Consider the following 26,456-nt stretch of genomic DNA (forward strand, 5'->3'; position numbering starts at 1 on the left):
ATTTACAATGGATCAGCAAGCGTACAAGGATTGATCTGTTACACATTCTGTGAAAAATTCTTTAGAGTTGATATTTCTTCCAGACAAACGGAGTGAATTGCCGAAATGTTGTGTGTTTTGAGTGATTTTTCCTGAGCAATCATATCAATTGCCATCATGATCTGCCCAGATCACATTATCTTTGCGTGAATAGATCCAAAAGACCAGATACCATTCCGTGGAATGGCTCGATTGCATCAGACACATTTATCCAAAGTATTCTATTTGCTGTTCTCGGGTGCGTAGCACCGTAGTACTGTGACTATAGAGACATTGGGTGTGTTTGGTTGTGACATTTTTCATGACCAGCAGCATCCTTTAACATATAAACATACATTCACATGGGCTCTCCTTCACGCCATCGTCGTTCTCCAAGAAGGTCTATATCACCATTCGAACGAAACGAAAGATATAGACGCTATTCTCGCTCTCGCTCACCACCCAGAAGACGCAACCATCGTTCTCGTTCTCGTTCTTATTCTCGCTCTCGTTCGCCACCAAGGCGTAGACGATCTCGCTCACCACCACCATCTCGCCGTCGTGAAAACAACACCAGAGACGATCGTAGACAACATAATACCGAGAGGGGAGGCAAGAAATTTGAATGGGGACGACCTGAGGATAATATGAGAGTGGAAGAAGAGCCTGTAGAGAAGGTCGAACCCAATTTCGGCTTGTCTGGTAAATTAGCTGCAGAGACAAACACTGTGAAAGGTGTCGAATTGAAGTACAATGAGCCTCCTGAGGCTGCTAAACCTACGACTAAATGGAGATTGTATGTATTTAAAGGTGATGAACAAGTTGGTAAGATTATCTGATGCAAATTGACATGTTTCTGGTATTGACGTGTGAGCCCATTAGATTTATTACACATTCATAGACAAAGCTCCTACTTAATCGGCCGTGATCGTGTGGTATAGTCGATTTGGTATCCATGCCGATACTCTAAAAATGCTAATATCGAGTCTCTACATAGGTTGTTGACATCCCAGTTGATCATCCTTCATGCTCAAAGCAACATGCTGTGTTACAGTACAGAATAGTCACCGAGGAAGGTGCGAATGGTAAGCCTGTCAAGGTGGTAAAGTAAGTGAAGACATCAGGCATGCCAATACGCTTTATTCTGACATGATATAATTAGGCCCTTCATTATTGATTTGGAAGCTACCAATGGCACATTTTTAAATAACGAGCAAATTCCAGCAACTCGTTTCGTTGAATTGAAAGCAAAAGACGTGTTGAAATTTGGCAGTAGCACCAGAGAATATGTTCTTTTGCACGCAGAATAAATCTAAACCTGTTTATTGATATGTGCTTTACGATAGGTCTCTTCTTGTCTAAGCTCTTCTTGATCTTGTTTGTCTTTGAAAGTGTTGAAATTGGGAAAGTTGTCTCTTCCTTGGATGTTGAGATCGTAATATTCATCATCGGATTCGTCGTATTCATCATTGCCATTACTCTGCCGAGGTACCGTATTCAAATACATGAATCCCTGCCATTCCTGTTCATCTTTATGCTTGGCTTGACTCAAGGCAACAGTGAATGGTTCTGCAAACGAGCCGTCTGTCAATGCTAGCGTAGCGTTATCGTCGTCATAGGCCTCTAAACGTATTTGATTTCTCCAGTCAAACCGGCCGAATTCCTTTCTAGGACCGAGGCCTTTCTTCTCAAACCACCAAACAGGAGTTGTCATTCGTTTAATGTCAATGTCATAATTTAGCTGTCGGATGGACTTCAAGGATGGGTCTTTTGATGCGGTTGAGTCGGCAGTGGAGTCAATGGTGGTGGTGCTGGCATCTGCATCACCGTAGACTAAATTCACATTACACAAACCAGTGGTAGAGTCCTCAGCTAGTTGACATGTCAATTTCTTTTTCTTGTAAACAGTTTCTAGTGTTTTTTGGCTTTGGTCATCGAGAATGATGAGACCATTACCATTGGCATCTGATTTGTGCTGAGGAGCAGCATTAACAGTACAGACCCAGATTGGCTCGTTTGTTCTAAATACGCCTCTTCTCTCTGTACCTGGCTCAGCGACAAAAATGCTATTGTCTTCATTCTGTGGACAGCAAGACGAGCAAACCGAAAGAGCATGCGATTCACTGCGATGCAAATGATACACATGATGATGGTGGTGATGTTGATGATCGCCTTCAATCTTTGTCAGTATAGTGGGTGTGTAATTGGGAACATGAGCATAGTCGCTCTCCTCTTTATTGTGATGAATAATGCTTAAATTGCTGAAGAGATTGTGAAGTAGCATATTGTGCTGTGATGAAAATGAAGATGATTTCATTAAAACTAGGATTTTCACTCCTTTTATAGTCTGTTGTGGGTTTCAAATTGCGGTTTTTGAAGCATAAACCTATTGTTCTTGTCAGTTTCATACTAAACACGGAATCAAGGAGCTATAAAGCCCACATGGTACTCGCTTGGATAGGCTGATCTGTTATGGGTGGTTATGATACTAAATTATGGCGTTATCAATGCTTATATCAATGATCATGGATTGCATCTTGATAGAGTTTGTCTGTGCTAACGGACAAATGATGATCCGAGTGCTCCGAGGGTGCTCCTGTCAAATCCATGTAGGATGTGCTATCCAAGGAGTAGTGCGCCAGGCTTTGGTTTATTTTAGAAAAAAAAAGCTTACATGAATCAGATCAACTGCTATGCATAAGCTTTTCGTCTGTGCTAGCTGTCCTCTCCTCAATAAGGCTGGTTTCGACGCTCGTCAACTTGTCAGCAATAGTTATAGGGTACCCATTGACAGACAGCAAGGCGATGTCGCTAGTTTCATCGCTTTGGTCAGTCAACAGAATACCAACGTTTTTGATTTTTCTTGCCTTTTCCAAGACACTGGAACGCTCTATCGTCAGTAGTAAGAGAATTCGCAAGTTATCTGCATATTCAGGGATACGTCTCACAACAAAACGACTGGCATGTGGGATCAGAAATAGCAATACCAGCGTAGATACAGTTACGATCCACCAAGTAGGTGTGTTGATGGCGTTGATCACCTCAGACTAGTTCAACGTAAAGTCTGAATAGTCTCCGTTCTCCCATCGCACTCGCATCGATGCCATACCCACCAAAATGTCAACCGTTTCCTGATTCAAATCAGAAGGATCTAGCTCTATCAATAAGGATCCAATTGCGTCGTTGGAGAGATTCGTTGAAACGTCAATGCCTGGTGGGCTACCGTAGAGAAAACTGTTTGTGGAGTAAGCTACCATGTGCTCCTTGTCCTCTAGTAGATTTCCTTCGACGCTAAAAGCTTGGAATAACGTGAAATCAAGCATCACCATTTCTCCTTGAGCATTGACCATCATGTTCTTTCGATAGGTGTAAACCGTGTTTACAGCATAGTTCCCTTGAAATCTTGACATTATTATAATATTTAAGCATGACGTTCTCTAATTCGCATAGCACGGCATCATAAGGCAAGTCTTTAAAGTTGTTGGTAAAATTGACCCTGCTGTCGATGGAGCAATCTGTAGGAAAGGTAGCATTTTCCCTGCGATTGTAAAAGGTAATGTGTGCTGTCTTTTTGACGCCCATTGTCATGTGAGTGGTATTATGATTGAATATGCTTACACCAAAAGAGGACGAAGCTGATACAGAACCAGATGGCTTTGGTGGACGATAGATAGTGTCGTTAGCATCGAGCAAACTGGGAAGCTGAAAGCTGTCTTGGCTGTTAAATCGATGTAGGATGGGAATGCCACTGTCGTACGTGGGATAACAACTAGTAGAGTATAGACCAGCAGCTTTCACAACGTTGCCATAAATATCCAGCGTAATATCCATTACATTGCTGCTTCCTTTTGAGTTACAGCTTGCCACGGTACTTGAATACCCTTGTCTGCTGAATGGAAAAACTGTAAAGTTCTCTTGTGCTGGTGAGCCGAGAAATCCATAAGAGAGCGCCACTTGATGATTGTCCCACTCAAAGCGTTTGGTAACGTTGGGTGTAAACCAATGGCCATCACTGTTTCGCGTATTGCTCTGACGAAGATTGAAATCAATGTATGCGTTTGTCATATCTTCAAGTGAAGTTGTATTTGGACTCGTCAAGTAAGGGATGAAGTGATCAAATACTGGCATAGTTGAGGGCCAGCTATACTTGGATGTGGCTACTGATTGATTCAATGGCGTAGTTGCTAGATCATGGTAGATTGAAACCGATGAGTTGAGCTTGGTGAAGATGGCAAGGATCAATTTCAGTGCAATGGTAAGGCAGGCAAAGAAGACGATAGTTGCTTTCTGAAACGCTGTTTGGTTGAAGCGGTTATAATTTTTGAGCAGATCCAGAGGGCTTTGCAAGTACATCAACTTGTAGTCCAAGTCTCTCCTCTTGTAAGCAATGCTAGTGACCACAAGACTCACTGCTTTAGTGCGCAGAATTGCTAGTGACCACAAGACTCACTGCTTTAGTGCGCAGAATTGCTAGTGCCTGGTAAATCAGAATGGCCAATGTAGCCGGGTATCGTGTCTTTTTGTCGTTGTTGTTGGAATTTGTTTAGCAACAGGGAAAAAAGACACAATGAAATCAAGAGCATGTAATCTTGTTATACATTTGCACTGCTGCTCAATAATCAAAGAAAAGACCAGCTGTACAACTTTGAGTGCCACGACTTGGCAATCAACATAAACCACAGCCCCTTTAATATTCAACCTGCAGGCTTCACTTAACAACAAATCTTGATCTGCACGCACCATGCTACAGCTACATACTTTTCATAGTATATCGAGTGCGTACAAAAGATAATTCCATTACCTGGGCTTGTAGTATATTCAAACGCATTACAGCATCTGTCATACCATTGACTTCTCAGTCTCAATACAGTCATGGTGAACTATCTCTTTTTTTTTAAAAGGAGCCCTGCACCATAAAATAATGAAATTATAGTCGCCAGGCATTTTCACTGCTGTTTTCAGGTATAAAAGCTCACACATAAAGAGTAAAAGAAGGAGGTAGTCAGAGTCAGCTAGGAACTGCCTCATTCGTAGCCTCTTTTTTATTAAATTTACAAAATTGCTTGCATTCATCGTGATTTGGAGAGGTACCAGCCAAAACGGGTTTAAGGTCCGCTCGACATTCTGTCCTGATTTGATCATTTCTAAGGTTTTTGGACTCGGCTCGACTTATTTTGCAAGATTCGACTATGAAAGTTGTCATAGTCATGCCATACTTTCTAATGCACTTCTGGAGTACTTTTCAAGGCGCATCTATTGGTTTCCAATAAGATAAATGTTTTTAATAAACTTATTGAGTATTTTACAAAAGTATGAAAAGAGGTTTCTGGCCAAAATATCGAAATTTTACATATCAAAGTCCCACAAAGATGATTTCAAAGGTTACGTTAGATCGATAGAAACATTTTGATTCAAGATATGCCATAGTAAAAGTCTTCATTTTTGCGGTCAAAAACGCGATCGTTTGATTTTCGATGAAAACCATGAGGGGTACCTCATGCTTTTTGGTCGATTTTTCACCATGTTTTTTTTTTGGTCCTTAAAAAGTTGAGCAAAGGTGTCAGGAAGTTGGTGTTACATGAAAGCAATTGTTTGATGCTAATTTGGCCGCCTAAAACGGCCTATGTCACGAGAAACCATGACTCAAATTCATTTAATTTTAGCTGTGTTTTGCATATTTTTGAGTAATAAAAGGTAGCGCAGTCATATTGTGTGCGCAAATATGAATAATTCCCATTGATACAAACGTAGACCCTCCTAGAAGTGTCAAATTCAGAGCTGCAGGCAACTCACATCTGATAGTGGAAGGTCAAGAAGTCGACATCCATAGTCTACTTGATGGGATAAATGCATAAAATCCAATTTATCTTGGATTGACATAGACAAGCTTTTTTATTTGTTTCAACGAAAAGAGGATGTCTTTTTCAAAAGATAAGATCTCGCAAAACTGCATGATATGAAATCAAGTTAATGCACCTCTCTAAAAGCAAGAAATGGAGCATGCGCTTCCATAGCTTCTCGCAATATAGGATGTACCCTTCATGACAGAGCAGAAGATAGCATTCAATGATCAATTCGTCGAATACAGACGTTTTGTATGTGCTTATCATCTGTTGGCATGACACGTTCAGAATCTAAATACATCAAAATTCAATTGGAAAGCCTTTTTCAAAAGCCCTGCTGTAATGCACCTCATTAGAAATCACCGTATATGATGGAGGGATATCTCGCCAAACTAAACGTCATTTCCTCAACGATATGAATGGCTCTCTTTACGCAGAAAACCACTCATCGTGGGACGACCATAGGCGAAGCATGTTGGCGCATACGTTAAATAAGCCTGCTCCTGTTCCTGATGGTACACTTGCGTCAGCGCAAACATAACAATAGTCTTTATTCAGCTTTGAGTCAATGATGAGACCAAATGTATCATAAATCTGTTATATATTTTATACTACTTTCTACATTATAATGCTATTTCTTGTATTCCAACCATTGGCTGTAGCCACTAATTCGGCCTCATGTTCATAAGTTTGGAGTGTTTGATCCAGGAGCTTCACTGCAGCTACAAGTGCCATAGCATCACCTAGAAGCCGTGTGTGAGTAGCTCAAACCATTGTCTATTATTCTCTTATTTACCTTGTTGTTGAATAAAATTGATGCGATAAACACGCTTCTTTTGATTTGTTTGCAACTGGTATATCTCCAATTTGAATCGTAATAAAATGGGTTTTACAGCTACATGCACCTGTAGTCAGTACTATGCTTGTACTTCAAATGATTCATCTGACTTACGATGTGATAACTTCATCTCTCCTTTACGTCTTATTCTACCATCTGGTTCTTGTCTTTCCGTGATAAATCCCTCCATATACTATTAATAGAGAGTGTATGTGAGATAAGACACAGTGAATTCAAATGATCGCTCCTTATAACTACCTCCTCCAACACTTGCGATATTTTTCCTATCGCCTCTCGTTCGTCTCTAGCCTCACATTCCAACGAGCACACTTTTGGCTGTTTGAAATGAAACAAACCAGGTAACCAGGAGGACAGCTTAGGCGATTCCATGACAGTTGTTTGTTGTGGTGAAAACAGCGGCGATTGCTGTTGCTGTTGCTGTTGCTGAGGGGTTCTGGATGAAGTAGATACAAACGAAGCTCGATTATGCTGTTGTTGTCTTTGGTTAGGAGTGGAAGGAGGTAGTGGTGCTTCGTACATGACGCTGTCTCTCCACACAGATGAACTAGATTCGATGGCTTTTCTATCGAATATCATGGGTTTGGACGACACCTTAAACATACTGTTTTGCTGCGATGGCGGGCTGGGGTCGATACGATGGTTGCGTTGCCACATGTTTATGAACCGATTTAGTTTGGAGTCAGGTTGATGATGAGGATGAGAAGGGTTTTTGCGAGAATACTGAAATTGATGGTGATTGAGAGCACTACTGGCTGGAGCTCTGGGTGATAGCATGTGGTTGATGTTCATATGTTGTTGGTGTTGTTGTTGTGGTGGTGGTGGTTGAGGCATAACGTAATGTTGATACAGCTGTTGGTCAAACATGGTGGGTAAGAATTTGTTGGTATTTGGTCGACTCAAGATCGGTGAATGCCTAAAGTAACGTTTAAAGAGATGGGCCTAGAATGACATTTTGAAATTTCCCTTACCATCGTTGCGGCTGTGATTGGTGTTGCTGCTGCCATTGTTGATGCTCAGTGTAGATCTGATCTGCACGAATGACAATAGGTTTAGGAGGCACGGGAGGTGGAAGTGTATCTTGCACTGCTTCTACAGGTGGCACAACAGGCCTCAAAGTCGCATTGCTTGTGTGCCTAGACATTGGCTGTTGCAAAGACTTGGGTGCTGCGTTGTGATGCTGGATGCCAGGCGTCATTGGAGGTGCATTTGATGTCTTTTCACGCTCGGCTAATTTTGACATCATCTCATTCAAGCCTGGGAATGGCTCTTTTCCTTCCGATACAGCGCAAATAGTAGCTGGACGTCTTCGTTTAGCAGGAGATGCCACTAGTGACATTATATTAGCATCTGACCCTATAGAAGCATTACTCGATCTGTACCTGATCGAATGTCATCGTCTCTTTCCGTCTGCCAATAGGAATTCGCGTGTCTTTGTAGCAACACATAGGTTACTTTTTGCATATTGTACCTAATGTCGCGACCCATAAATACTTTACTATATAGGTCATTCATTCCATTTACAAACCTACTCAGAATTTAATAATGCACCGACGACTTTTTCAGTAGATAAATCGGTCCAAAGCACTTTGAGTGTCTCGAGAATTCGGTCGTCAATCTCTGCTGCATTTGCAACTGGTCTACCAATTTCTGTGGCTGTGGGTGGGTCAGGCAATGTAGTGAGGTTAGGTGGAGGATCTTTGGTGAACCAAGGGTGAGATTGCACTTGTTTCATCTACCGATATAAGAATTAGTATTCTGCATGAATGAGGTGTAACAGCAACGTACAGTCAATCTTTTGGCTGGGTTAATCACTAATATTTTGGTAATTAAGTCTCTGGCTTCATCTGATAAATGATCTGGTATTTTATATTTTCCAACCTTGACCTTGTTTAGTAGTTGCCGAATATTGTCATCGTCAAATGGTAAATGTCCACTTAGTAGGGCATATAAGATAATACCGCAAGACCAGATATCAGATGCTGAACCGTCGTATGGAATGCCCTACATGTAGAAGCATGTTAGTTGACGACTGGCAGTGTGTTGAATGATGATGGATTACATTGACAATCTCAGGGCTGGCGTAATGAGGCGAGCTGTGTCATTGTATGAGCCACTGTTACTTTATAACGCATGTCATTTTACGTACCCGCAACTTGTCTCCAACATTTGCCCTGTCGGCTGCAATGAAGCCATGCCAAAATCTGCAATCTTGATGTTCTTTTCTCGATCCAGCAGCAAATTCTCTGGCTTCAAATCTCGATGACTGTAACCCCCAACATGGTCAATATATCATCCCCATGTTCACAAGCAGAGATGAGACTCACCAGATCAAGTGTCGATGGCAGTAATCCAATCCAATGATGATTTGTTGAAAGTATTTTCTAGCTTCTGCTTCGGATAGTCTTCCTTGCGATACCAAGTACTCGAATAATTCTCCGCCCTGAACATATTCCAGTACCAAATACCTAATAGAATCGCAATAACAGGATGTAAATAAAGCATTTCTTGGTCCAAGCGTCCATATTTACAAGTTGGGTGAGTCTGACAAGTCAATGACATCAATCAGGCTCATGATGTTGGGATGGCTGATGAGCTTCATCACAGCAATCTCTCGCTTCACTGCCTTCTCCACGGACGCGTTGGCAGCTAGATGTGATTTGGCGATGATTTTGATGGCCACTTTTTCTCCTGTCACTTTGTGAATGCCAATCTTGACTCGCCCTGGTGTATCTGTTAGTCCACGGATCCATGAGAGCAGAGATGGTGTTTGCGTACCTGATGAACCTCTGCCTAATGTCTTGCCCAGCCAGTAATCGCCGACGTCTTTTCTGCGTCGATTTCCAGGGGACATCATAGGGGAGTTATGTTTGCTATGTGGATATTTTGCTATGATCCTCCTCTGTGGAGCAGGTGATGCAATTGTGTCTATCATAGTCATTATTCAAAAATTGAAAAAGAAGGAGAAATGCGAAAAAAAAAGAAGAAGAAAAAAAAAGGGTAAAATATGTATCAATTTCTTTATGTATGTGTGTGGTCTTTCTTTGATGGTTGTAATGAGTATTATACACACTCGGATTAAATGGTTGTTTAAACTTTTGCAAGTACTATAGGAATGTTGTAAATGTAAATGCCTTTTTAGGTAAATCTACTTTTTGTGGTGTATCCACACTTGATGACGATGATGCTATCCCACAGCATTGATTTTCATTCTGTTTAATAGCAAACAATTTTACGACGACATATTTTAACACAAAATGTTGTAATTGCATCTATCTATAATCTAGCCGTGTTCAGGTCCAGATGTCTATGGCGAAAATGTTCCCGATCACTGTTTATAAAGCATTTTGATCCATCATGTGGACAAGGTCCATAGCTACTAAACTAGGACATTATTCTGTATAGAACCACTTTCTTCTCTATGGACCTGTAGCGGCTGGTTGAGATTGCACATCTCAAGAGTTGGCATACTGCTGAAAATAATGCAATCAAGCGTGGTCGGCCGCACATGCAAATCAGAAATGAAATCCGTTGTTGTTTTATTACTATGCACACTCTCTTTTTCTCATGGAACCATCATGATGAATTTTTCAACGTCCTGCGCGTTGTCTCTTCTTTTCTCCAACTAGCAAATATGGGTCAATCACACACGAAGCCGATCGAAAGAAAGAGCTCGTCCGCATCAATATCATCCAGACATGCATTCAGGCCAAGGAAATATCTAACAAGAGTAGAACTCGTCTCGTTACAGTATGTTTTCAACAATCTAAAATCGACCTTCAAAGACAACTTTGAGTGCATTGAGCCAAAGCAGTTTTTGGTAAGTGGACCAAAGCACATGAATACGCCACACATTGACATGTCAGCCTTAGAAACACCTGCAACTACCTTCTCAAGTTGAACCTGCTGGTGTTTTACTGTTCAAGGCATTTTCATATTTAGGCTCCTATCCCTCATGCGCAACAGCTGGCCCTGTTCCTCTATCGTTTGAAGCATTTATTACTGCATTTGTAGTCATCATAGGATATCTCGACACAGAGACAGACAACGTATCTGAAAACCTCTTTTTTCAATCATTATCGGTATTGCCAGCGCCAGAGGATGCTGCTAAAGCACAAGTAGAGGATGACGACGAGCCAGTCATGGTAGCAAAGCCGGATGAAGACCATGAAGAAACACTGCTATCGAGAGGCCTTTCATTGGCAGAGCTAGGCGTGGATTTCAGTGATATGGATCTGGATAAAGGAGATGATACAGCAGCAACAGAAGATGGAGAAGGAGGATCCAAGATCTTGTGTCGAGATTTAATTGAATTGTTTGTCCTGCTGATTTGGCTTGGAGAGGCAGACAAGGACTGTCAGCATGATTTCGACAGTATGCACAACATGGCAGCCAAGATTGTGAACAATATCAAGCCCCTGGATACTAGCAGTGATGATCTACCGTGTATTTCGCACGTCTCATTTTGCCAGTGGAAGAACACCTTTTCACCACACTTATTTAAGCCATTACAATCACTTGTTATTAAAACCTTCACCTACCACCTAAAAGAAAACCAATCTCGCTTACTGCCACAAGATCAAGTACCCACACCCAGTGAATCAGAGATACTGTCTCCACTTTATACCACCTTGTTATCATGGTCTTTACCCGAGGAGATCCTCATCACCAAGCAGTGGAGTCGACTTTACTCGGCAGATCAGAATGGCTTCAGTATGAATCGCTTTGAGAGCCATGTCTTCAAGTACCCAGGCCCCACCTTGTTTGTGATGAGAGTCGACGCGATATCCACGCCTTACATCATTGGAGGCAAAAAGAACACTATGGAACAACATCAGTCAATGATTGTGGGAGCTTACATTACACAACCTTGGAAGCACTCGAAACACTTTTGGGGGACAAATCAGTGCTTTTTGTTTGAACTGGACCCCTCATTCGACATCTTTCGACCCATTATCAACCGAGGCGGTGTCGATAACAACGACCATTACATTTACTACCATCATGATTTTGGCATTGGATTTGGCGCCACTACTGGCAGCAATCAAAAGCATGAGTTTATTCTTTCATTGAAAAACACATTACAAGAAGGCATCTATCAGAATGAAGCATACCCGTCTCAGCCTAGTTTCCAGAGCGCCATCAAATCGAGAAGACATCAGGATTTTTATTATCAATTTGATACTGAGGATATTGAAGTGTTTGGTTTGGGCAATGAAAAGGACAGAGAAAGACAAGCAAAAGAGTGGCAATTCGAGAAGCAAGAAGCTGCCAGAAGAGCAGGTGTCAACATAAGACAATCGGATGGACAACTGGATAAAGAATTATTAAAAATGGCTGGTATTATTGATGAAGACAGGAGACAAGATCGTTGAAATAAAGAAGAGTGTGGGTATGCCTATGAACTATATATATATATATATGTGTGTGTGTGTGTGTGTGTGTGTGTGTTTGTGTGTATAAAATGTGTGTGTATAAATGTGAAATGCAATAAAAAAAACAAGCTATATTTTCATTTGATTGAGGTTCTCTATAGTCGTTGGGCTCCAAATGTCTGGTATCAAGTAGGAATAATCTGTGTTTGTAGTAGCTCCAGTTGCAGTCGTGGCCGCAGTCGTGGTCGTGGCGGCCTGATTGGAACTACCGGTGTTGTTGGTGCCTGGTAAAACGGGTGTAAAGTAGGACATGTGCTGCTGCAATTCGTACATTTGCAATTGCTGCTGCTGTCGTCTTTGCTGATCGAGTATCCAGTCAGATGTTTGGTTGCTGTCTTCTTCTCTGATCGGAGTGCTCAGGCCACCATTGGTTGTAGTTGATAGAATATCCCATAAGCCAGGCGTTGAGGATGAGGGGAAATCCAAAGGAGATGAGCTGGTTGAATGCATGATGGGCTGAGGTATCAAGCTGAAATAATCCATAGGTGGTGGTGGTGGTGCTGGTGCTTGAACATTGACTTGATTGGATATCAACTCTTGCAACGCGTTGTCGATTCTTGCATCAATCTTCATACACTGCAATGTTTGGCGCACTTGTTGAATAAAATCAACATCTATCTTGTCTCTTGATACCTGCAGCTGTAACGACAACATCAATGCAAAGGACGCCATTCTTCTACACTGCACAGTGCTCAAAAACGAGGCACGTGTTACCAGGTTATGTACCATGCGTTGCAATCTATATGCCGTTTCTATCGACTCCCATTCAGTTTCAATGAGACGATAGTGCAGTACCAGCAGCAAGTAGAGCATATCGTATAAAATAGCGCTGTACAGTATCATGATATCAATGTCCTGCTCTTGATCTTGGTTGGTGAGCAATCGGCTCTGAGTTACTGAATCATGCCAATGCTGTCTAATCTCTTTGAACTGAGTCAGGCATATCAAATGCGGTGTGGAGCATGTAATTAGACTTTGAACTGTGTGTGAATACAGCACACTCAAGTTGGCAATTTGAGCAAACCGATTCACATGCTGTTGAGCCGAGTTGTCATCTTTGATCTCTTCTTGCAAAGCTTGAGGTAGTTCATCAGGCAAATCGATTCTTTTATACATGGTGCTGTACCTTACGTCAGATAGATTGGATAAGCCAATGATGCCAAACAGTATCCAACGAGTGCGATTGATCATTTCTTGTTGCTGTGGCATGATGGAGGAGATTTGGCTGACAAGGTCTTGTGCTTGTTCTAAATACCGCGTGCCGTCTTTGTACATGATCTCGGTGTGTTTGTACAGCAAAAGCAATGACTGAACGACATCTAATTTCTTGGTAAATGTGGCGGTATCCAGCTCTTTTCTTGCGATATCGTAAAAGTAGTTGGCTGCAGCTGTGTTGTTGGAAGAGACATCTTGGTTGTGCGGATAGTCGTAGGGTGTGGATGCTGTTTTCGGGTAGAAGTGGCATGCAATTGTCATGATAGCATAGCGCAATGTCTTTGACAACAGCAGTCGATCTTGTGAATGAATGTTGAGCACTGATTGCTTCAACAGCACAGGGAAAGCTGGATGCACCTGCTGAAAATAGATGCTAAAGAGCTTTGATTCCAATTGCAATGATGGTTCCTGAAAATTATTAATGTCCAACGAGTTGATTGGTTGATCGACTGCATGTTCATCGATAAAAGTGATGAGCTGATCTACTTCATATCCAACCTGCCCGTCCTTGATACACAGCAATGGGTATTTCAATGCATATTGCTCCACTGCATTTGGCTGCTGTTGATGCTGCTGAGGTTGCTGCTGCTGATATTGTAGATGCTGAGGCTGGTATTGAGGTGTCAGAAGAGCATCTTCAGGTCTTGTACTTGAAGCATCAGATCCCCGGGAAGTCACAGGCGAGAAGATGCAAACCATTTGGTGCTTGTGGCAATTGGAGCAAGTACCGGAACCAGGGATACCGATATCGCACCTATATAAATTAAATTCAAAGGAGCATTTATAAAACAGGGGAATAATTGAAGAGAGCCCATTCCTTGATTTATTTACTTTGATTTACGACGGCGGCAAAAATCACAGGCACGAGCAACCTTGAGTTTTTTGTATCGATCTGGATCATTCATGTCTACAAAATGAAATTCAACTGGTTTCTTTTTACGTTGCAAGCTCATTTTATTGATTTTTTTTTCGGTTCCAAACAAAGAATGGCTACTTTTATGAGTATGAATATAAAAAGAGGGAAAAAAAAATTATACCTGCAGTATAAAAAAAAAAAAAAGAAAAATATCAGAAAGAAAAAGAGAGAGAGAGAGAAAGAGAGAAGGAGAGAGAGAGAAAACAACAACAAAAAATACCTTAAAAAACAAGGGGTCAAAGCAGTATATAAAAAGACCACAAAAAGGGCCAGGCCCATCCATTTCGACATCCAAATGCTATCCAATTACCGCACGCTTGTTCGTTGTAAAAATGGTTCAATTGAATCCTCTTTCGTATTTTCAATCATTTGATCAATTAGCCACAATGGATCGTATGTGTTTGCAATGAATGGAATGGAGCTAAATGTCATTTTATCATTGTTTCTGTCGATTTAAAATATCACTGGCATACCAATTGACGATACATGTATAAAAAGATGGATTCTAGCCTGGTCTTCTCTCTTCACATCTCTTGCCCTTACAATCAGACACACAAGAAAAAAACATACGACATTATGAGGTTATCATTGATTGCTGCTGCACTTGCTTCTGCTGTTGCTTTGTGCGAAGGTTCCACAAAGATGGTGATTGGGTAACTAGCAAGTGCTGTAAGAGCATCGAGGCCATAGGAACTAATATTTTATAGATACTTTCCCAATTGGTTGTATGCCAACTACCCAGTCGAAAATATCCCATTCAGCAAATACACTCACATCAATTATGGTAATATATTTTGCTTGGTCCCGTCGCTCTGTAGATATGCCAACATCTAGTTTTTGTTTTCCATAGCATTTGCCATTTTAAATAATCCAGACAATTTGCCTTCGTTTCCTGATGATTGGGCTGTAGAATCATCGCTTCCTAAAGTAGTAGAGCAGGCACATGCCAACGAAACTAAAGTGCTTTTATCAGTGGGTGGTTGGACAGGCTCAAAGCGGTTCAGTCCCATGGTTGCAACTGCTTCAAGCCGTAAAAAGTTCATTGATTGGAATTTAGACTTTATTGAAAAGTACAAGACCGATGGCGTTGATATTGGTAAGTAAAGCCTTCTTTGCAGGATACATGCATGTCGTATCTTGACATTTAATTTTACAGATTGGGAGTACCCTGGAAAACAAGCCGCTGGATGTAACGAAGTTGCTGATAACGATGCCGACAACTTCTTATTGTTGCTCAAAGAACTGAGACAAGCATTGGACGAGAAATTTCCCAACGAGCACAAAGAGATCTCCATGGCTGTCCACGTTCAGCCTTTTATCAAGTCCGGTGTACCAATGACTGATTTGAAGCCGTTTGTACCTTATTTTGATCATGTCAATTTAATGACCTATGGTAAATTTTGGGTTATGGGATTGGTAATACACTTGTTTCATCATATGTATTTTTTTTTTCCTAGATATCAATGGTGCTTGGGCTACTACTACTGGTCCAAATGCTCCTTTCCAAGCAGAAGAGGGTAAAGGCGCTCCATTCTCTTTTGTGGAGAGTATCCGAGACTGGAAGAAGGCTGGTGTGCCCGCTGACAAGATCACTGCTGGGCTTGCTTTTTACGGCCGTGCCATGAAGGCTCAGGTGGACATGAGACAACAGACAGATCAATTCCAAGCTTCCGAGGCAGGTGCACCCAAAGGCGATTCTGACGATGCATACTGGTCAGATCCTTACTGTAACAAGGAAGCTGGTGGTCTTTCTGGTATCTGGAAATGGACCAATCTTCGCAAAGAAGGCCTGTTACAAGACGATATGGTGACACCTGGTAAAGGTTGGGAACGCAACTGGGATCAAGTATCACAAACCCCTTGGCTCTTTAATCCAGATACCAAGCATTTCATTTCATATGACGACCCTGAGTCTTTGAATATCAAGGTAGAGCATGCTCTCTGTGAGGATCTGGCTGGCGTCATGGTGTGGTAAGTTTCGGACATATAGTGGTTCTTTTGTATGTTGTGCTGATGCGCGTTGCTTTTAGGGATATTCATCAAGATAATGGCGAGCTGCTGGAGGTTGTCAACAAGATTCATACTGCCAAACCTGCATCGTGTGAAGCACTGTTGAAAAACAAGTCCATCACGGAAAGCAACAGTAACCCTGTTTCACAAGTTTTAGAGGACCCTGAGGAAGATGTGCAAAGCGAAGAAATCGATAATGTAGGAAGCTGGATTGCCCCTCCCCCTACTACTCTGGCTGCTGAAGTAACCACGTCTTCTTCTTCCATTGCTGAACCAAGCATTCTGGTCGACCAAGATGATGAAGTTCGGGATGAATACGAAGAAGAGGAAGAGGAAACAACCGCATTGTCTTCATCCGACGCCTCAACTACCACTGTCTCTGTGGAGAATGCTAATAGTGAAGCTGACGGTACATCATGTGCTGTCTCTGGTCAGCAAAAATGCGCTAGCCTTGGTAAAACTGGTAGATGGTTGACCTGTAACATTGACAAATGGATTGTTCGTGATTGTGCTGCTGGCCTTGTTTGCAAAGAACTCGAGGGTAGTATTTACTGTGATGCTCCTAACGCTGGTGACTTGAAGGCTGTCGCTGTTCCCGATGTTGTCTCTGTTCCCGGTGATGCCCAAGAACCATCACCAACCCTCTCTGTTTTATCGAATGTCGCTTCATCTCTGGACAAGGCGCTCCACTCTCCATTTTCGGAAAACTCGATTTCTGCTCCTGAGTTTTCTTTGCTTCCCACACCTGAAGCATCACTCCCCTCTATCCCTACCCCTGAACTATTGTTGAGTATTCCTAATGCTGCTGCCGCTTCTGAACCCTCTTCTCTCTCAGCTGAGTTACCGCCTGTTGCTGCAGGCTTAGCTGAGGAAGCCTCTCAAGCCTCTGTTGCAGAACAGGCAGCACATCCTATGGTTGATCAAGCAGACTTGATGAATGGCAGAAAACATCAAGCCTCTTTAGCTGTTGAAAACCCTATCCTCGCTGCTCAAACCATTTAACTTATTCATAATATAAAATCAATTTAGAATAAAATCATCTTATTTATGCCTTGTATTCCAAATCGGCAACTCTACTCATATTCAGAAAAAGCTACTAAAATACCGATGCATTACTAAATCGAAACCTAATCTCCAACGTAGAAGCATACTGTGGTACATAGCGTATGCAAATGTGCATAAGTGGAGGTTTACGGACATGTTCCAATGTTACATCCGCGCAGCACTTTTAATTAAAGCCATTCACTCGTGAAAAAGGAGATTGGCCTGCATTTTTTTAGGTGCATTTGTTATTTGAATCAAGTGGCATGTCTTTAGAGAAATGAATCATTCATACAAACTAATCTTTTGACCGCTACGGCGAGATTCCGAGTCTTTACTTTGACATCTATTGGGTCCAAGTAGGCAAGATAATTAGTATGCCAGCAAAATGCGTTTTTTATTCATCAGAATGCAGCGGAAGACGTCTTCTTACTTTTATTCTTATTAGTGAATTACTTTGCAACGGTATTAGCCATTTACCCAACAAATAATTTATGAATCACGATGATCAGTTTGATTTAATCAGGTGCTCCCAAGGTGGGCTCAAGATCTACAGTACATGAGACCTTAACATGATAGACTAGACTGGAAGTTGAATGGTTATATAAAAAGGGCTCAAAAAGATACTCGAGTCTCGAAATGATGTTGATGCGTGACAACACGCTAGAAGTAGCAATTGACTTGGAGCAACAATATCTCTGATGGTAAATGCCAAGTGAACAACCTTTCGCCTAGCATAATTCCAAGATCAGTATACAAATAAGAAAATGTAACTTACATTTCATTTTACTCTGCATCCATTCGTACTACAGGTTTCGTTACCAAAACACGAGATATAATCGGCTACGCGCACTATTTTTTTTGTCAATTAGCAAAAAAGAATGCTCATTAACAGGGTCGAACTGTTGACCTTGGCGTTATTAGCACCACGCTCTAACCAACTGAGCTAAACGAGCTATTTGATGATTTTGTCAATGTTTATATATACAGATACTATATGTAACTTGCCATCTGATCGAGATATATAAGGAAGTGGATATGAAGTGTGCTGGAAGATGTTATAGCCTTTTAGTTGAATGGATAAAACATGTCTTTATTACTATTAGATTTGGATATTGGTTTTATCCAATATAGTTTGTGTAATGTTGTGTGCTATCCAGGTTAATCGCTGTTTGATGTTCCTGGTAGCTGGCGCTCTAGGTTTAAGCCTGCGCTTCTTATTCTTGTTTGTGTTTAGCCTGTCAATGATATCCTGCAGATCTAAATCACTATCAGAATACCCTTCAACCCTGACAATTTCCAAGATTAAAAAATATACTATATACCTAATGCATATCTGAAAAAAATTTTAAAAAATATATTATAACTTTTTGGTACACCACCTCGTATTATCCTAGAGGTAGAGCTCGAATATCCTTTTTGCATGCACTTGATGGGTTATTTAAGAGCTCTGTACACTGCGAAACAGAAGCTTTCAAAAAACTTACAGCTGAATTATGTTTTAAATGGTATACTGTAGGGGAGGGGGAAACTGTCCCGTTCGTTTAAAAATCTGTCTTTCTGCATTAGTTTTTAGTCATTTCTTTGTATACAAAGTCGAGATATATATCGTTTGAATGAGATAGAGTAGTGCTATCTATACATAATTATGACTTTTTCAAAAACTAAAATCGAATGATTTTATTGTTTAAAAAATAAACATAGAAAAATGTACATTTTATTATAAAATCATTAATAGTGAGTTGAACCACTTTTGCTCTTGATGACAGCCTTGATTTGGGCAGGCATACTATCAATATATTTTTGGCACTCGTTTTCTGTTATTTTGTACCATTCTAAGTTAATACGCCGCTCTAGTTCTTCTTTTGTAGAGAGTCTAGTGGAGCACTTATTAAGACGAAGCTTTAGGAGATGCCATACATCTTCAATGGGGCTAAGATCGGGACTTTGGGGTGGACAATTCATATTTTCGTCTAGGTTGAACCCATTGTCGGTGAACCATTGCTTAGTAATGTCCGAGGTATGCGGTGTTGCTTTGTCTTGTTGAAATCGCACATCAGATAATGTCTTCCGAAAGTGCTCAAGAGTGTCGTCCAATGGTGTCTTCAAAATGTCGACATACAAGCCCGAGTTTATTGAGCCTTCAATAATGGTAATACCATAACCAGGCCCCTCCGCTGTTATGCAATTCCAGAACATGACTCCACCGTCATTTTTCTGCATCTGAGACTTGACTTGATACGGCTGCATGATTCGGCCACCATTCGTCCAGTAAAATGAATTACCATCTTGTTGTATTCACACATATAACTGTTCCTGAATCATAATGTCGTAGATTGAATTGAGCAATAAACTATGCACATATGGAGCATATGTAAATAAGCTGTTCAACATGTAAACGATAATCATGATATTCACATAAGCCAAGTTTCGATAAGCTATTCTCTATATGTCAAAAGATAGCAGATAAGGAATGTAAGTAATTAACGTTGCCAAGAGCTACTAAAGATATTTAGACTGATCATCTATATCTGAAATAATTACCATTTAGCATAAGTGAGGATTGACACTAAAACTTAGCATGAGAACACCATTCTAGACGGGTGTGTAAGCAATCCATAAATCATACATACAAATAGCAGTAGACATTCACCCTTCCCTTTTCTCTCTATCTGATTTTACTGAAAATAAAAAGACATATCCATTCTCACGTATTTCAGACAGTTACAACACATCTGAGCCCCAAAGGTTTACTTTTGTTTCATCCGGAAACACTGAACAACGCCAAACAGCAATAGTAAGATGCCTATGCTTTTTAGCCCACGCTAATCGAAGCCGCTTGTTTGTCTTGCTAACAAAATTGATCTTTGCTTTTCTTCGAGATTTAAGACCATTTCTTCTCAATGACTTGCGGATGCCAGTAATTGACATATCTTGACCCATCAATCTTAAGCTTTCTTGCGCTGCTCTGGGACTTTTTAAAGTACCTGATCAAAGTCCTCTTGACATTAGGGACATAGTTTTAGTACCAAGTTTTTTCGGCCTTTCGCCTGTTTAGAATAACGAAATATAGACAGGGTAAATACAATTAGAACTGAATATACTTATTAAGTTATTCCAAGATTGAATGGGGATCAAAACTAGTGTAGATATCAAAGGTATTTATAGTTATTTGACAGTGCCGCAGCAATAGGACCTTGATCTTGAATGCGGGATAATTGTATAAGCCTTGAACCAGTTAACGAGAATGTGCTGCATAAGAACTTATGAACCACCAGTCAATGAAAAACAACAAAGATGATCCAAGATAGAATGTTCTTCCTAATAGCTTTGACGGAAGAACATTTGTCGGAATTGAAACCCACTTCCAGGGACGAAAGGCCATAGGCTACCACTCTCCAGGAACCAGGATATAGATTAGCCATTTGATGGCACCACTCATGTTCCTTCGTGCTGCTCGAATAAAGACCTCTCACTTCTACTATGCATTTCTGCTCATTCTCAGATCCTCTTATGTAATATACAACGCCTAATACATTTGCCTCTCAGAGATGATCTATATCCTAAACACCGCCAACAGGTATAGCTAGGTCAGGGCAATAGAGTTTTCTGAGCCTTGTAACAGTACAGTTACCAACTCCTGGATACATATCTTTTATCTTTGAGAACGAAAGACCACATTGGAGCAAAGATCGGAGAGTGTAGCGCAAATCTTGTGTTAAACGAGCAGGCATAATGAAAGTTTTGAAAAAAAAAAAAATAAGAAAGCAAAGAAATAAAGAAAAAAATATGAAAAAACTAGCTTCTTTTATACTTTTAAAATGCTCCTGGGGTATCAAATATCCTGAGCATACCGCGGGTAGTTTTTTAGATCTCTTCAATACGTTTATTGGAAGTAAAAATATCAACTATTTTATATCATTTAGAATTACCCGCCTAACATTTTTGACACTTCCCACTTTGGCTGGTTATACAGGGATCAAAATATAGTCCAACCATAAGTTTTTTATGTTGCTGTAATTCCTGTTAGCTGTTCTGTCGAACGCAGTATGGGAGGGGGCTTCTTTTTGAGTTTTGGCAATATACTGGGTAAAAGTCAAGATTATCTGAACGAACGGGACAGTTTTTCTCCCTACAGTACATGCAGTAAAAAGGGATTGAAAAAGCAGATACAATACTGCTAAAATTCTTCTGTATTCGAAATCAGGATAATGTACAATAAAGTGTATATTCTATGTCTCTATCTATATTATTTCGTTTATATCTATTATCTAGCAGCAGTTTAGTAGCTGTCAATGATTCCGTTTTTTGTATTATATTATTGCTGGGTTATTTAGTTGTTGATCTGATGACGGACCAAGAATGGTATTTCAATATATGGTTTGTGAATCATGCGTGAAGAATAGCTCTTTATTGTTGGGCATGTATCTTGTTTAGGTTTATTTATGTTACAATATATTACAATACCGTTGATTGATATTTACTTTAGTATCTGCCATCTCCTAATTTTAGAGTATCTTACCCTTGTTATCATTATGTTAATACTATTATTTTGTATGCTTATCTATTGATCGTAGCATGGCTTGATTGAGATGACATTTATTTTGGATCCTGATTACTGTCCGAATCTAGTCTAATTCACTTCAGTATTAACTTGTTGGTTTTAAATTATCAATAGATACCTGACATGTTGAAAAATCTTGTTGTCAAGACTAGACAACTGTAGCTTGCTTTATTCAAGAATAATAACTTTTCCAATTTAAAGTATGTATATTCCCCCGCTTAAAAATATATAAAACGAGGTCTCCTTTGTGTACAGCAATCAATGGAAAACGAAATTCAATCATCAATAGAAAAGCCAGTTTAAGTTAATAGTTGAATAATGAACAACGTCCAAACACTTTTCTTTTTATATATATATATATATATTGGTTGCTTTTCATTTCCCTCACTTCGGTCCTGATATAAAGGATCTATTATCAACATAGAACCTCGAATAGCTGTTTCTCCTTTTTATAAAGTGCGCAGCACAGCTTTAAACCTTTACCGCACCTCAACGAAGCTAGTTATTACCAAGCAGTTTTATGTACAACATTTCCCAACATCCGATCCATCGATCTATTACGCGTAATCACTCATAGTTAGCAGGTTCTTGTATGAAGAAGCTCATTGCTCCTCAAAGTTGTTTCATTTCCAAAGTCATCTATTTCTCAGCAGTGCCTCATTCAATCTAAAAATTCAATTACCCCATCGTCCTTTTCGCAATGTTTTGCTATAGTAACATGCTACTTTCAAAGCGAATTTCAATTCGAATTTCAAAGAGAAATCAAAAAGAATAGAGAAAAGGGGAGGAGCGAAGATTCCAAGGTATAGTCCTGGCCATCGGTCGGTTACAACTCCATTCATTGACAAGTTATACTGGACTGTCTTGGAGATACTATATGATTAGCATAGCATGGGGGTACTCTGATCTGGAATCTTTTTGTTGAGGTTGTTCTCCTCCCAAATGTGTAGCACATCTAATGCGCATACATCTTTCATTAATGACCTGTTTAAAAGAAGCGAGATGTAGCAAGAATCTGGTCAAAGAGAATTCCAGTATGTGTTGAAGATCAATTAATTAATAAATAAATGCCCAACAATCAGCATTTTTCTTCTTTGCAATGCTGTACTTTATTTTGACAAGGTCTTGATGTGCAGTTGTTAGCCTGCAAGAGATCATATTCGAAAACACAATGACCATCAATCTATCGAGTAGTAGAAGTTGCTGTATTAGATTACTTATATGCGAGACAGGTGTAAAATGACAATGACTCTATCAACGTGTCCAGCAAGTAGTCTTTTAAATACGCATGTACAAGTTGACGGAATTGTCAATAGAGGTAGCTGATACACTGAATTATGCAAAAGGATATCATTGATCTAAGTAAATAACAGAATAGGAAGTGATACTAAGGGCTGTAACAGAGAGTGGGTTTGCCGTTTCATCGATCCCTGACTACGGCGTTTATTGATTCAAGTCGACAATTGAAGCTGTAAGATGCCCGTACGATGATAAGTCCTAAAAATGGTATCTTTGTCTTTGTATATCTACGCATATGTAAATATATGTTGGCAAGAATAAGTCTCAATCGTAATTACGGTTGCTAAAAAAAAAAATCCCATGATTTGTTCTTTAATTACCCTCGTCGCTTGGCATCAACAAATACATTCAGATTCTGATTCTGATAGCATAAATCTTGCCTAATAATTATGTAATTAAGGGCAGTAAATAGAAAGAAATGGTTCACATCCAGATAATTTTGGAAAAATCTTTTTGTTTCTTCTTCCATTCCACGAACAAAGCTTTCTTCGCAGAAAGAGACAAGCAAAGGCTTACGTTAATAGTAGCCGGTAGTGTTTGTACCACAAGGATTCTTTGTTGCTATGAAAACCAGGGCGTTTGTTGGATGAATACTAATAATCGATGGAATCTAAACGCTATATCTCTAAATCAGCTGCAGAACCCTGTCTACGCCACGGCTAATTGATGAAATGGATCTTGATTACAATCTCAGGTTATAAATATGTGTCAACCGCGTGGATTCAGTTGATGGAAGAGACCGGTGGCATTTTTTATTGGCTTCAAAATATATCGCATGTCATGCCTTTTTTTGTTGTTGGTTTCATTCAGTGTGATCATTTATATAAAAATATGAAGATTTCATGATTTGATAATGATATCAAAAGTATACATATCCTCTGCTCTATTCTTCTTTTCCCTCTTCTTCCACTTTGAGTATTTCAACCTGTTATAACATTCAATGTGTGATACAAATTGGTGCACTTTCTGTGATTGTGCCGTCAGTCCATTTTCGGTAAGTGGTGCTCAGTCATTGTATTGTGAACACAGACAACTCAAGCTGTCGAGTTTTACAGAAGTCAATCTATTGCTCAGAAGATTGCTTTAAGCGAGATGCTTTACTGCACGACTCTCTCTATAAAGCTCACATCGAACAGCAGAAGCAGCAGCAAGAACAGCAGCGCTATTTGAGCCCAAAAATCACAATCAACAAGAGCAGCATTCATGACAACTACATGCCTGAATATACCCAACAAACTCGTCGTGAAAGCAGTAGCAGCATGTGTAGTGAAGACCTTGCAGCCATGCATATGGGCATGATACCCTGCTCTCCTCCCTCCAAAGCAGCTCCTCGATTGTCGACATCTATCTCGCTTGCAAGCAGCCATAGTGACACAATATTACGCACTCCTCCCCTTTCATATAATGATGTGCCCATTTATGAGAAAATAACAGAATCGGATGTGCCATTCAACAATACAGCACCTCAACTCTAACTGTGAATTCAAATGTAAATAACTTATATCCCCCCCCTTCTCTAAACTATTTTTTAATGCGATAATGTAAAATAAATCACTGTAATATTTGCATGATGGATTTCCTTGAGATAATGTAATCATGAGGCTATATAAATAGATGTCGTTTTGCATTAAATACGACAAATGGATGCTCCCACCAAAAAAAAAAACAAGCTCTCTAAGAATAGGTTGTCTGTTTACACACAGAAACACAGATTTAGAATGACAAGAAATATATGTCAACATGAAAGCAACAAGTTACAGTCAACCGGATAGTTGGACCATTTATCCGCCATTTTCTGCTATTATATGCAATCAGGCATGATAGCGTAATTGGGTCCAGTGTTGTACAGAAAATTGCATATGCTCAGGCACTGTATATGATGTCTATGATGATTTGTAAAACTAAATTCAGATTAGTGTACGCCATTGTCTCCTTTTTGTTCAAATATAACATTAGCTTCTTCATCAATTTGCTCTGCTGACAAACATGACGTACATTTACTTGGCCCGCGTAGCTGATTCTTGCACGTATTTGGAAGCGAGCAGAAAATGGCTGTGCTGTGATATATAGAAATTGCCATGTTTGTGCGTTAAAGCGGTGCCCCATTCGGTTAGCAAACTTAAAACTTGGCACAAACAACCTGAAAAGCTATATAAAGGTCCCAACAATCGCGAAACTTGTCTTGCTTTTTCTTTAGTCAATTAAAAACAAATCATCAAGTATGCTTAGCAAGAACCCCTCTGGAACTCTCAACGTTACTATCAGTAAGTTTTATCTATGCTAGGGTTTGTAATTGCAATTGCTAACACCACTTTTCAATAGTCGAAGGCCGTAAGCTCAAGGGTCAAGACATGATCGGTAAGAACGATCCCTATGTGTAAGTATTCATGCAATGGTTTGAGAGTTAAGGGTGTAAAGAGCGTTGTACTAACACGCGCTCACAGTGAATTGTGGATTGATGACGACTACAAGCAAAAGACCACCGTTATCAGCAATACCAATGATCCTGTCTGGAACCAAACCTTCACTTTCAACTTGGGTGAATCCCGTAAGCACAAACTCTACATCAAGGTCATGGACAAGGATACGATTGGCTCTGACAAGATTGGCGATACCACTTTTGACTTTGAGGAAGCCTTCTCTGGTGCCCCTATTGATACTTGGATTAAGTTGCCCGCCAAGTTGGGTTTGACTAGCCATGGTGAGATTCACATCTACATGCAATTCTTCCCCACCCCATAAGCAAACCAGTTTCACTTCATAATCAATCAATAATGTACAAAACAAAAAACCATTGAATAAATAGCTACTATTTACATTTATCGTAATTTCTGCTGATACAGCTTGTTACACAATCCAACAAAAACAGCACAATGTTGTTTCGCTGTTGATGTGCAACTAATTCACCGTTTCTCACCCAACAAAAGTTAAATGCGTAAAGTAACATCATATTGGGAAGTTTAATTTTCTTTTTTTTTATTAAACATGTTTCATGTTTGAAATGAGATTCTGAGTAAAAAAAGGTATAATGCTTATCAAGAGACTGCATGAAAGCAGAACAAATGTAATGTGCGTTGAAATGACTTGATGAGTAGGTTGAAAGGTACGGCCCAGCCGAGAAAGAAAAGATTATGTATAATCATCATTATAGTTGTCAGAGCTAAAAAGCCCTACAAGCGGCCAGGATATTTAGAGACCTCCACCAGATCTTGAGACATCAACACCTAACCCTTGGTTGTATTTTCTCCATTCAGCAGAA

General features: G+C 40.1%; 10 protein-coding genes and 1 non-coding gene across 11 annotated transcripts; 5 read left to right on the forward strand and 6 right to left on the reverse strand.

Moving 5' to 3' along the window:
• Positions 1-380: 380 nt before the first annotated feature.
• CYT1_2 (cytochrome c1) lies at positions 381-1,328 on the forward strand (the record flags this gene model as incomplete). The annotated part of the gene is made up of 4 exons (XM_064823603.1): positions 381-843; positions 901-953; positions 1,016-1,125; positions 1,181-1,328. The coding sequence occupies 4 exons, from the start codon at positions 381-383 to the stop codon at positions 1,326-1,328; spliced, it is 774 nt and encodes a 257-aa protein (XP_064688428.1).
• Positions 1,329-1,330: 2 nt separating this feature from the next.
• On the reverse strand, positions 1,331-2,302 carry APC1 (Anaphase-promoting complex subunit 1; the record flags this gene model as incomplete). The annotated part of the gene is made up of 1 exon (XM_064823604.1): positions 1,331-2,302. The coding sequence occupies one exon, from the start codon at positions 2,300-2,302 to the stop codon at positions 1,331-1,333; it is 972 nt and encodes a 323-aa protein (XP_064688429.1).
• A 400-nt stretch (positions 2,303-2,702) lies between these two features.
• On the reverse strand, positions 2,703-4,371 carry RPB10 (DNA-directed RNA polymerase II subunit L; the record flags this gene model as incomplete). The annotated part of the gene is made up of 3 exons (XM_064823605.1): positions 2,703-3,065; positions 3,132-3,374; positions 3,427-4,371. The coding sequence occupies 3 exons, from the start codon at positions 4,369-4,371 to the stop codon at positions 2,703-2,705; spliced, it is 1,551 nt and encodes a 516-aa protein (XP_064688430.1).
• A 2,108-nt stretch (positions 4,372-6,479) lies between these two features.
• Positions 6,480-9,574, reverse strand: ATC70_004300 (uncharacterized protein; the record flags this gene model as incomplete). Its single annotated transcript, XM_064823606.1, has 12 exons — positions 6,480-6,604; positions 6,658-6,756; positions 6,814-6,892; positions 6,958-7,633; positions 7,689-8,046; positions 8,100-8,188; positions 8,250-8,452; positions 8,506-8,721; positions 8,780-8,813; positions 8,867-8,983; positions 9,045-9,185; positions 9,249-9,574. The coding sequence occupies 12 exons, from the start codon at positions 9,572-9,574 to the stop codon at positions 6,480-6,482; spliced, it is 2,463 nt and encodes an 820-aa protein (XP_064688431.1).
• A 777-nt stretch (positions 9,575-10,351) lies between these two features.
• Positions 10,352-12,092, forward strand: TSR1 (ribosome biogenesis protein tsr1; the record flags this gene model as incomplete). The annotated part of the gene is made up of 2 exons (XM_064823607.1): positions 10,352-10,537; positions 10,590-12,092. The coding sequence occupies 2 exons, from the start codon at positions 10,352-10,354 to the stop codon at positions 12,090-12,092; spliced, it is 1,689 nt and encodes a 562-aa protein (XP_064688432.1).
• Positions 12,093-12,221: 129 nt separating this feature from the next.
• Positions 12,222-14,320, reverse strand: ATC70_004302 (uncharacterized protein; the record flags this gene model as incomplete). Its single annotated transcript, XM_064823608.1, has 2 exons — positions 12,222-14,121; positions 14,199-14,320. The coding sequence occupies 2 exons, from the start codon at positions 14,318-14,320 to the stop codon at positions 12,222-12,224; spliced, it is 2,022 nt and encodes a 673-aa protein (XP_064688433.1).
• A 539-nt stretch (positions 14,321-14,859) lies between these two features.
• On the forward strand, positions 14,860-17,295 carry SEC24_3 (COPII subunit; the record flags this gene model as incomplete). The annotated part of the gene is made up of 6 exons (XM_064823609.1): positions 14,860-14,936; positions 14,991-15,067; positions 15,134-15,379; positions 15,440-15,676; positions 15,741-16,254; positions 16,314-17,295. 6 exons carry the CDS (start codon positions 14,860-14,862, stop codon positions 17,293-17,295), a joined length of 2,133 nt encoding a protein of 710 aa, XP_064688434.1.
• A 921-nt stretch (positions 17,296-18,216) lies between these two features.
• On the reverse strand, positions 18,217-18,290 carry ATC70_004304. The gene has a single exon. It is a non-coding gene; the product is annotated as a tRNA-Ile (tRNA).
• Positions 18,291-19,065: 775 nt separating this feature from the next.
• On the reverse strand, positions 19,066-19,584 carry mtd1_1 (Methylenetetrahydrofolate dehydrogenase [NAD(+)]; the record flags this gene model as incomplete). Its single annotated transcript, XM_064823610.1, has 1 exon — positions 19,066-19,584. The coding sequence occupies one exon, from the start codon at positions 19,582-19,584 to the stop codon at positions 19,066-19,068; it is 519 nt and encodes a 172-aa protein (XP_064688435.1).
• A 4,553-nt stretch (positions 19,585-24,137) lies between these two features.
• PNO1 (pre-rRNA-processing protein pno1) lies at positions 24,138-24,672 on the forward strand (the record flags this gene model as incomplete). The annotated part of the gene is made up of 2 exons (XM_064823611.1): positions 24,138-24,191; positions 24,253-24,672. The coding sequence occupies 2 exons, from the start codon at positions 24,138-24,140 to the stop codon at positions 24,670-24,672; spliced, it is 474 nt and encodes a 157-aa protein (XP_064688436.1).
• Positions 24,673-25,418: 746 nt separating this feature from the next.
• On the forward strand, positions 25,419-25,939 carry ATC70_004307 (uncharacterized protein; the record flags this gene model as incomplete). The annotated part of the gene is made up of 3 exons (XM_064823612.1): positions 25,419-25,461; positions 25,520-25,574; positions 25,642-25,939. 3 exons carry the CDS (start codon positions 25,419-25,421, stop codon positions 25,937-25,939), a joined length of 396 nt encoding a protein of 131 aa, XP_064688437.1.
• Between the last annotated feature and the right edge of the window lie 517 nt (positions 25,940-26,456).

Source organism: Mucor velutinosus (assembly GCF_035048745.1).
Source record: "Mucor velutinosus strain NIH1002 chromosome Unknown tig00001540, whole genome shotgun sequence".
Lineage (NCBI taxonomy): Eukaryota > Fungi > Mucoromycota > Mucoromycetes > Mucorales > Mucoraceae > Mucor > Mucor velutinosus.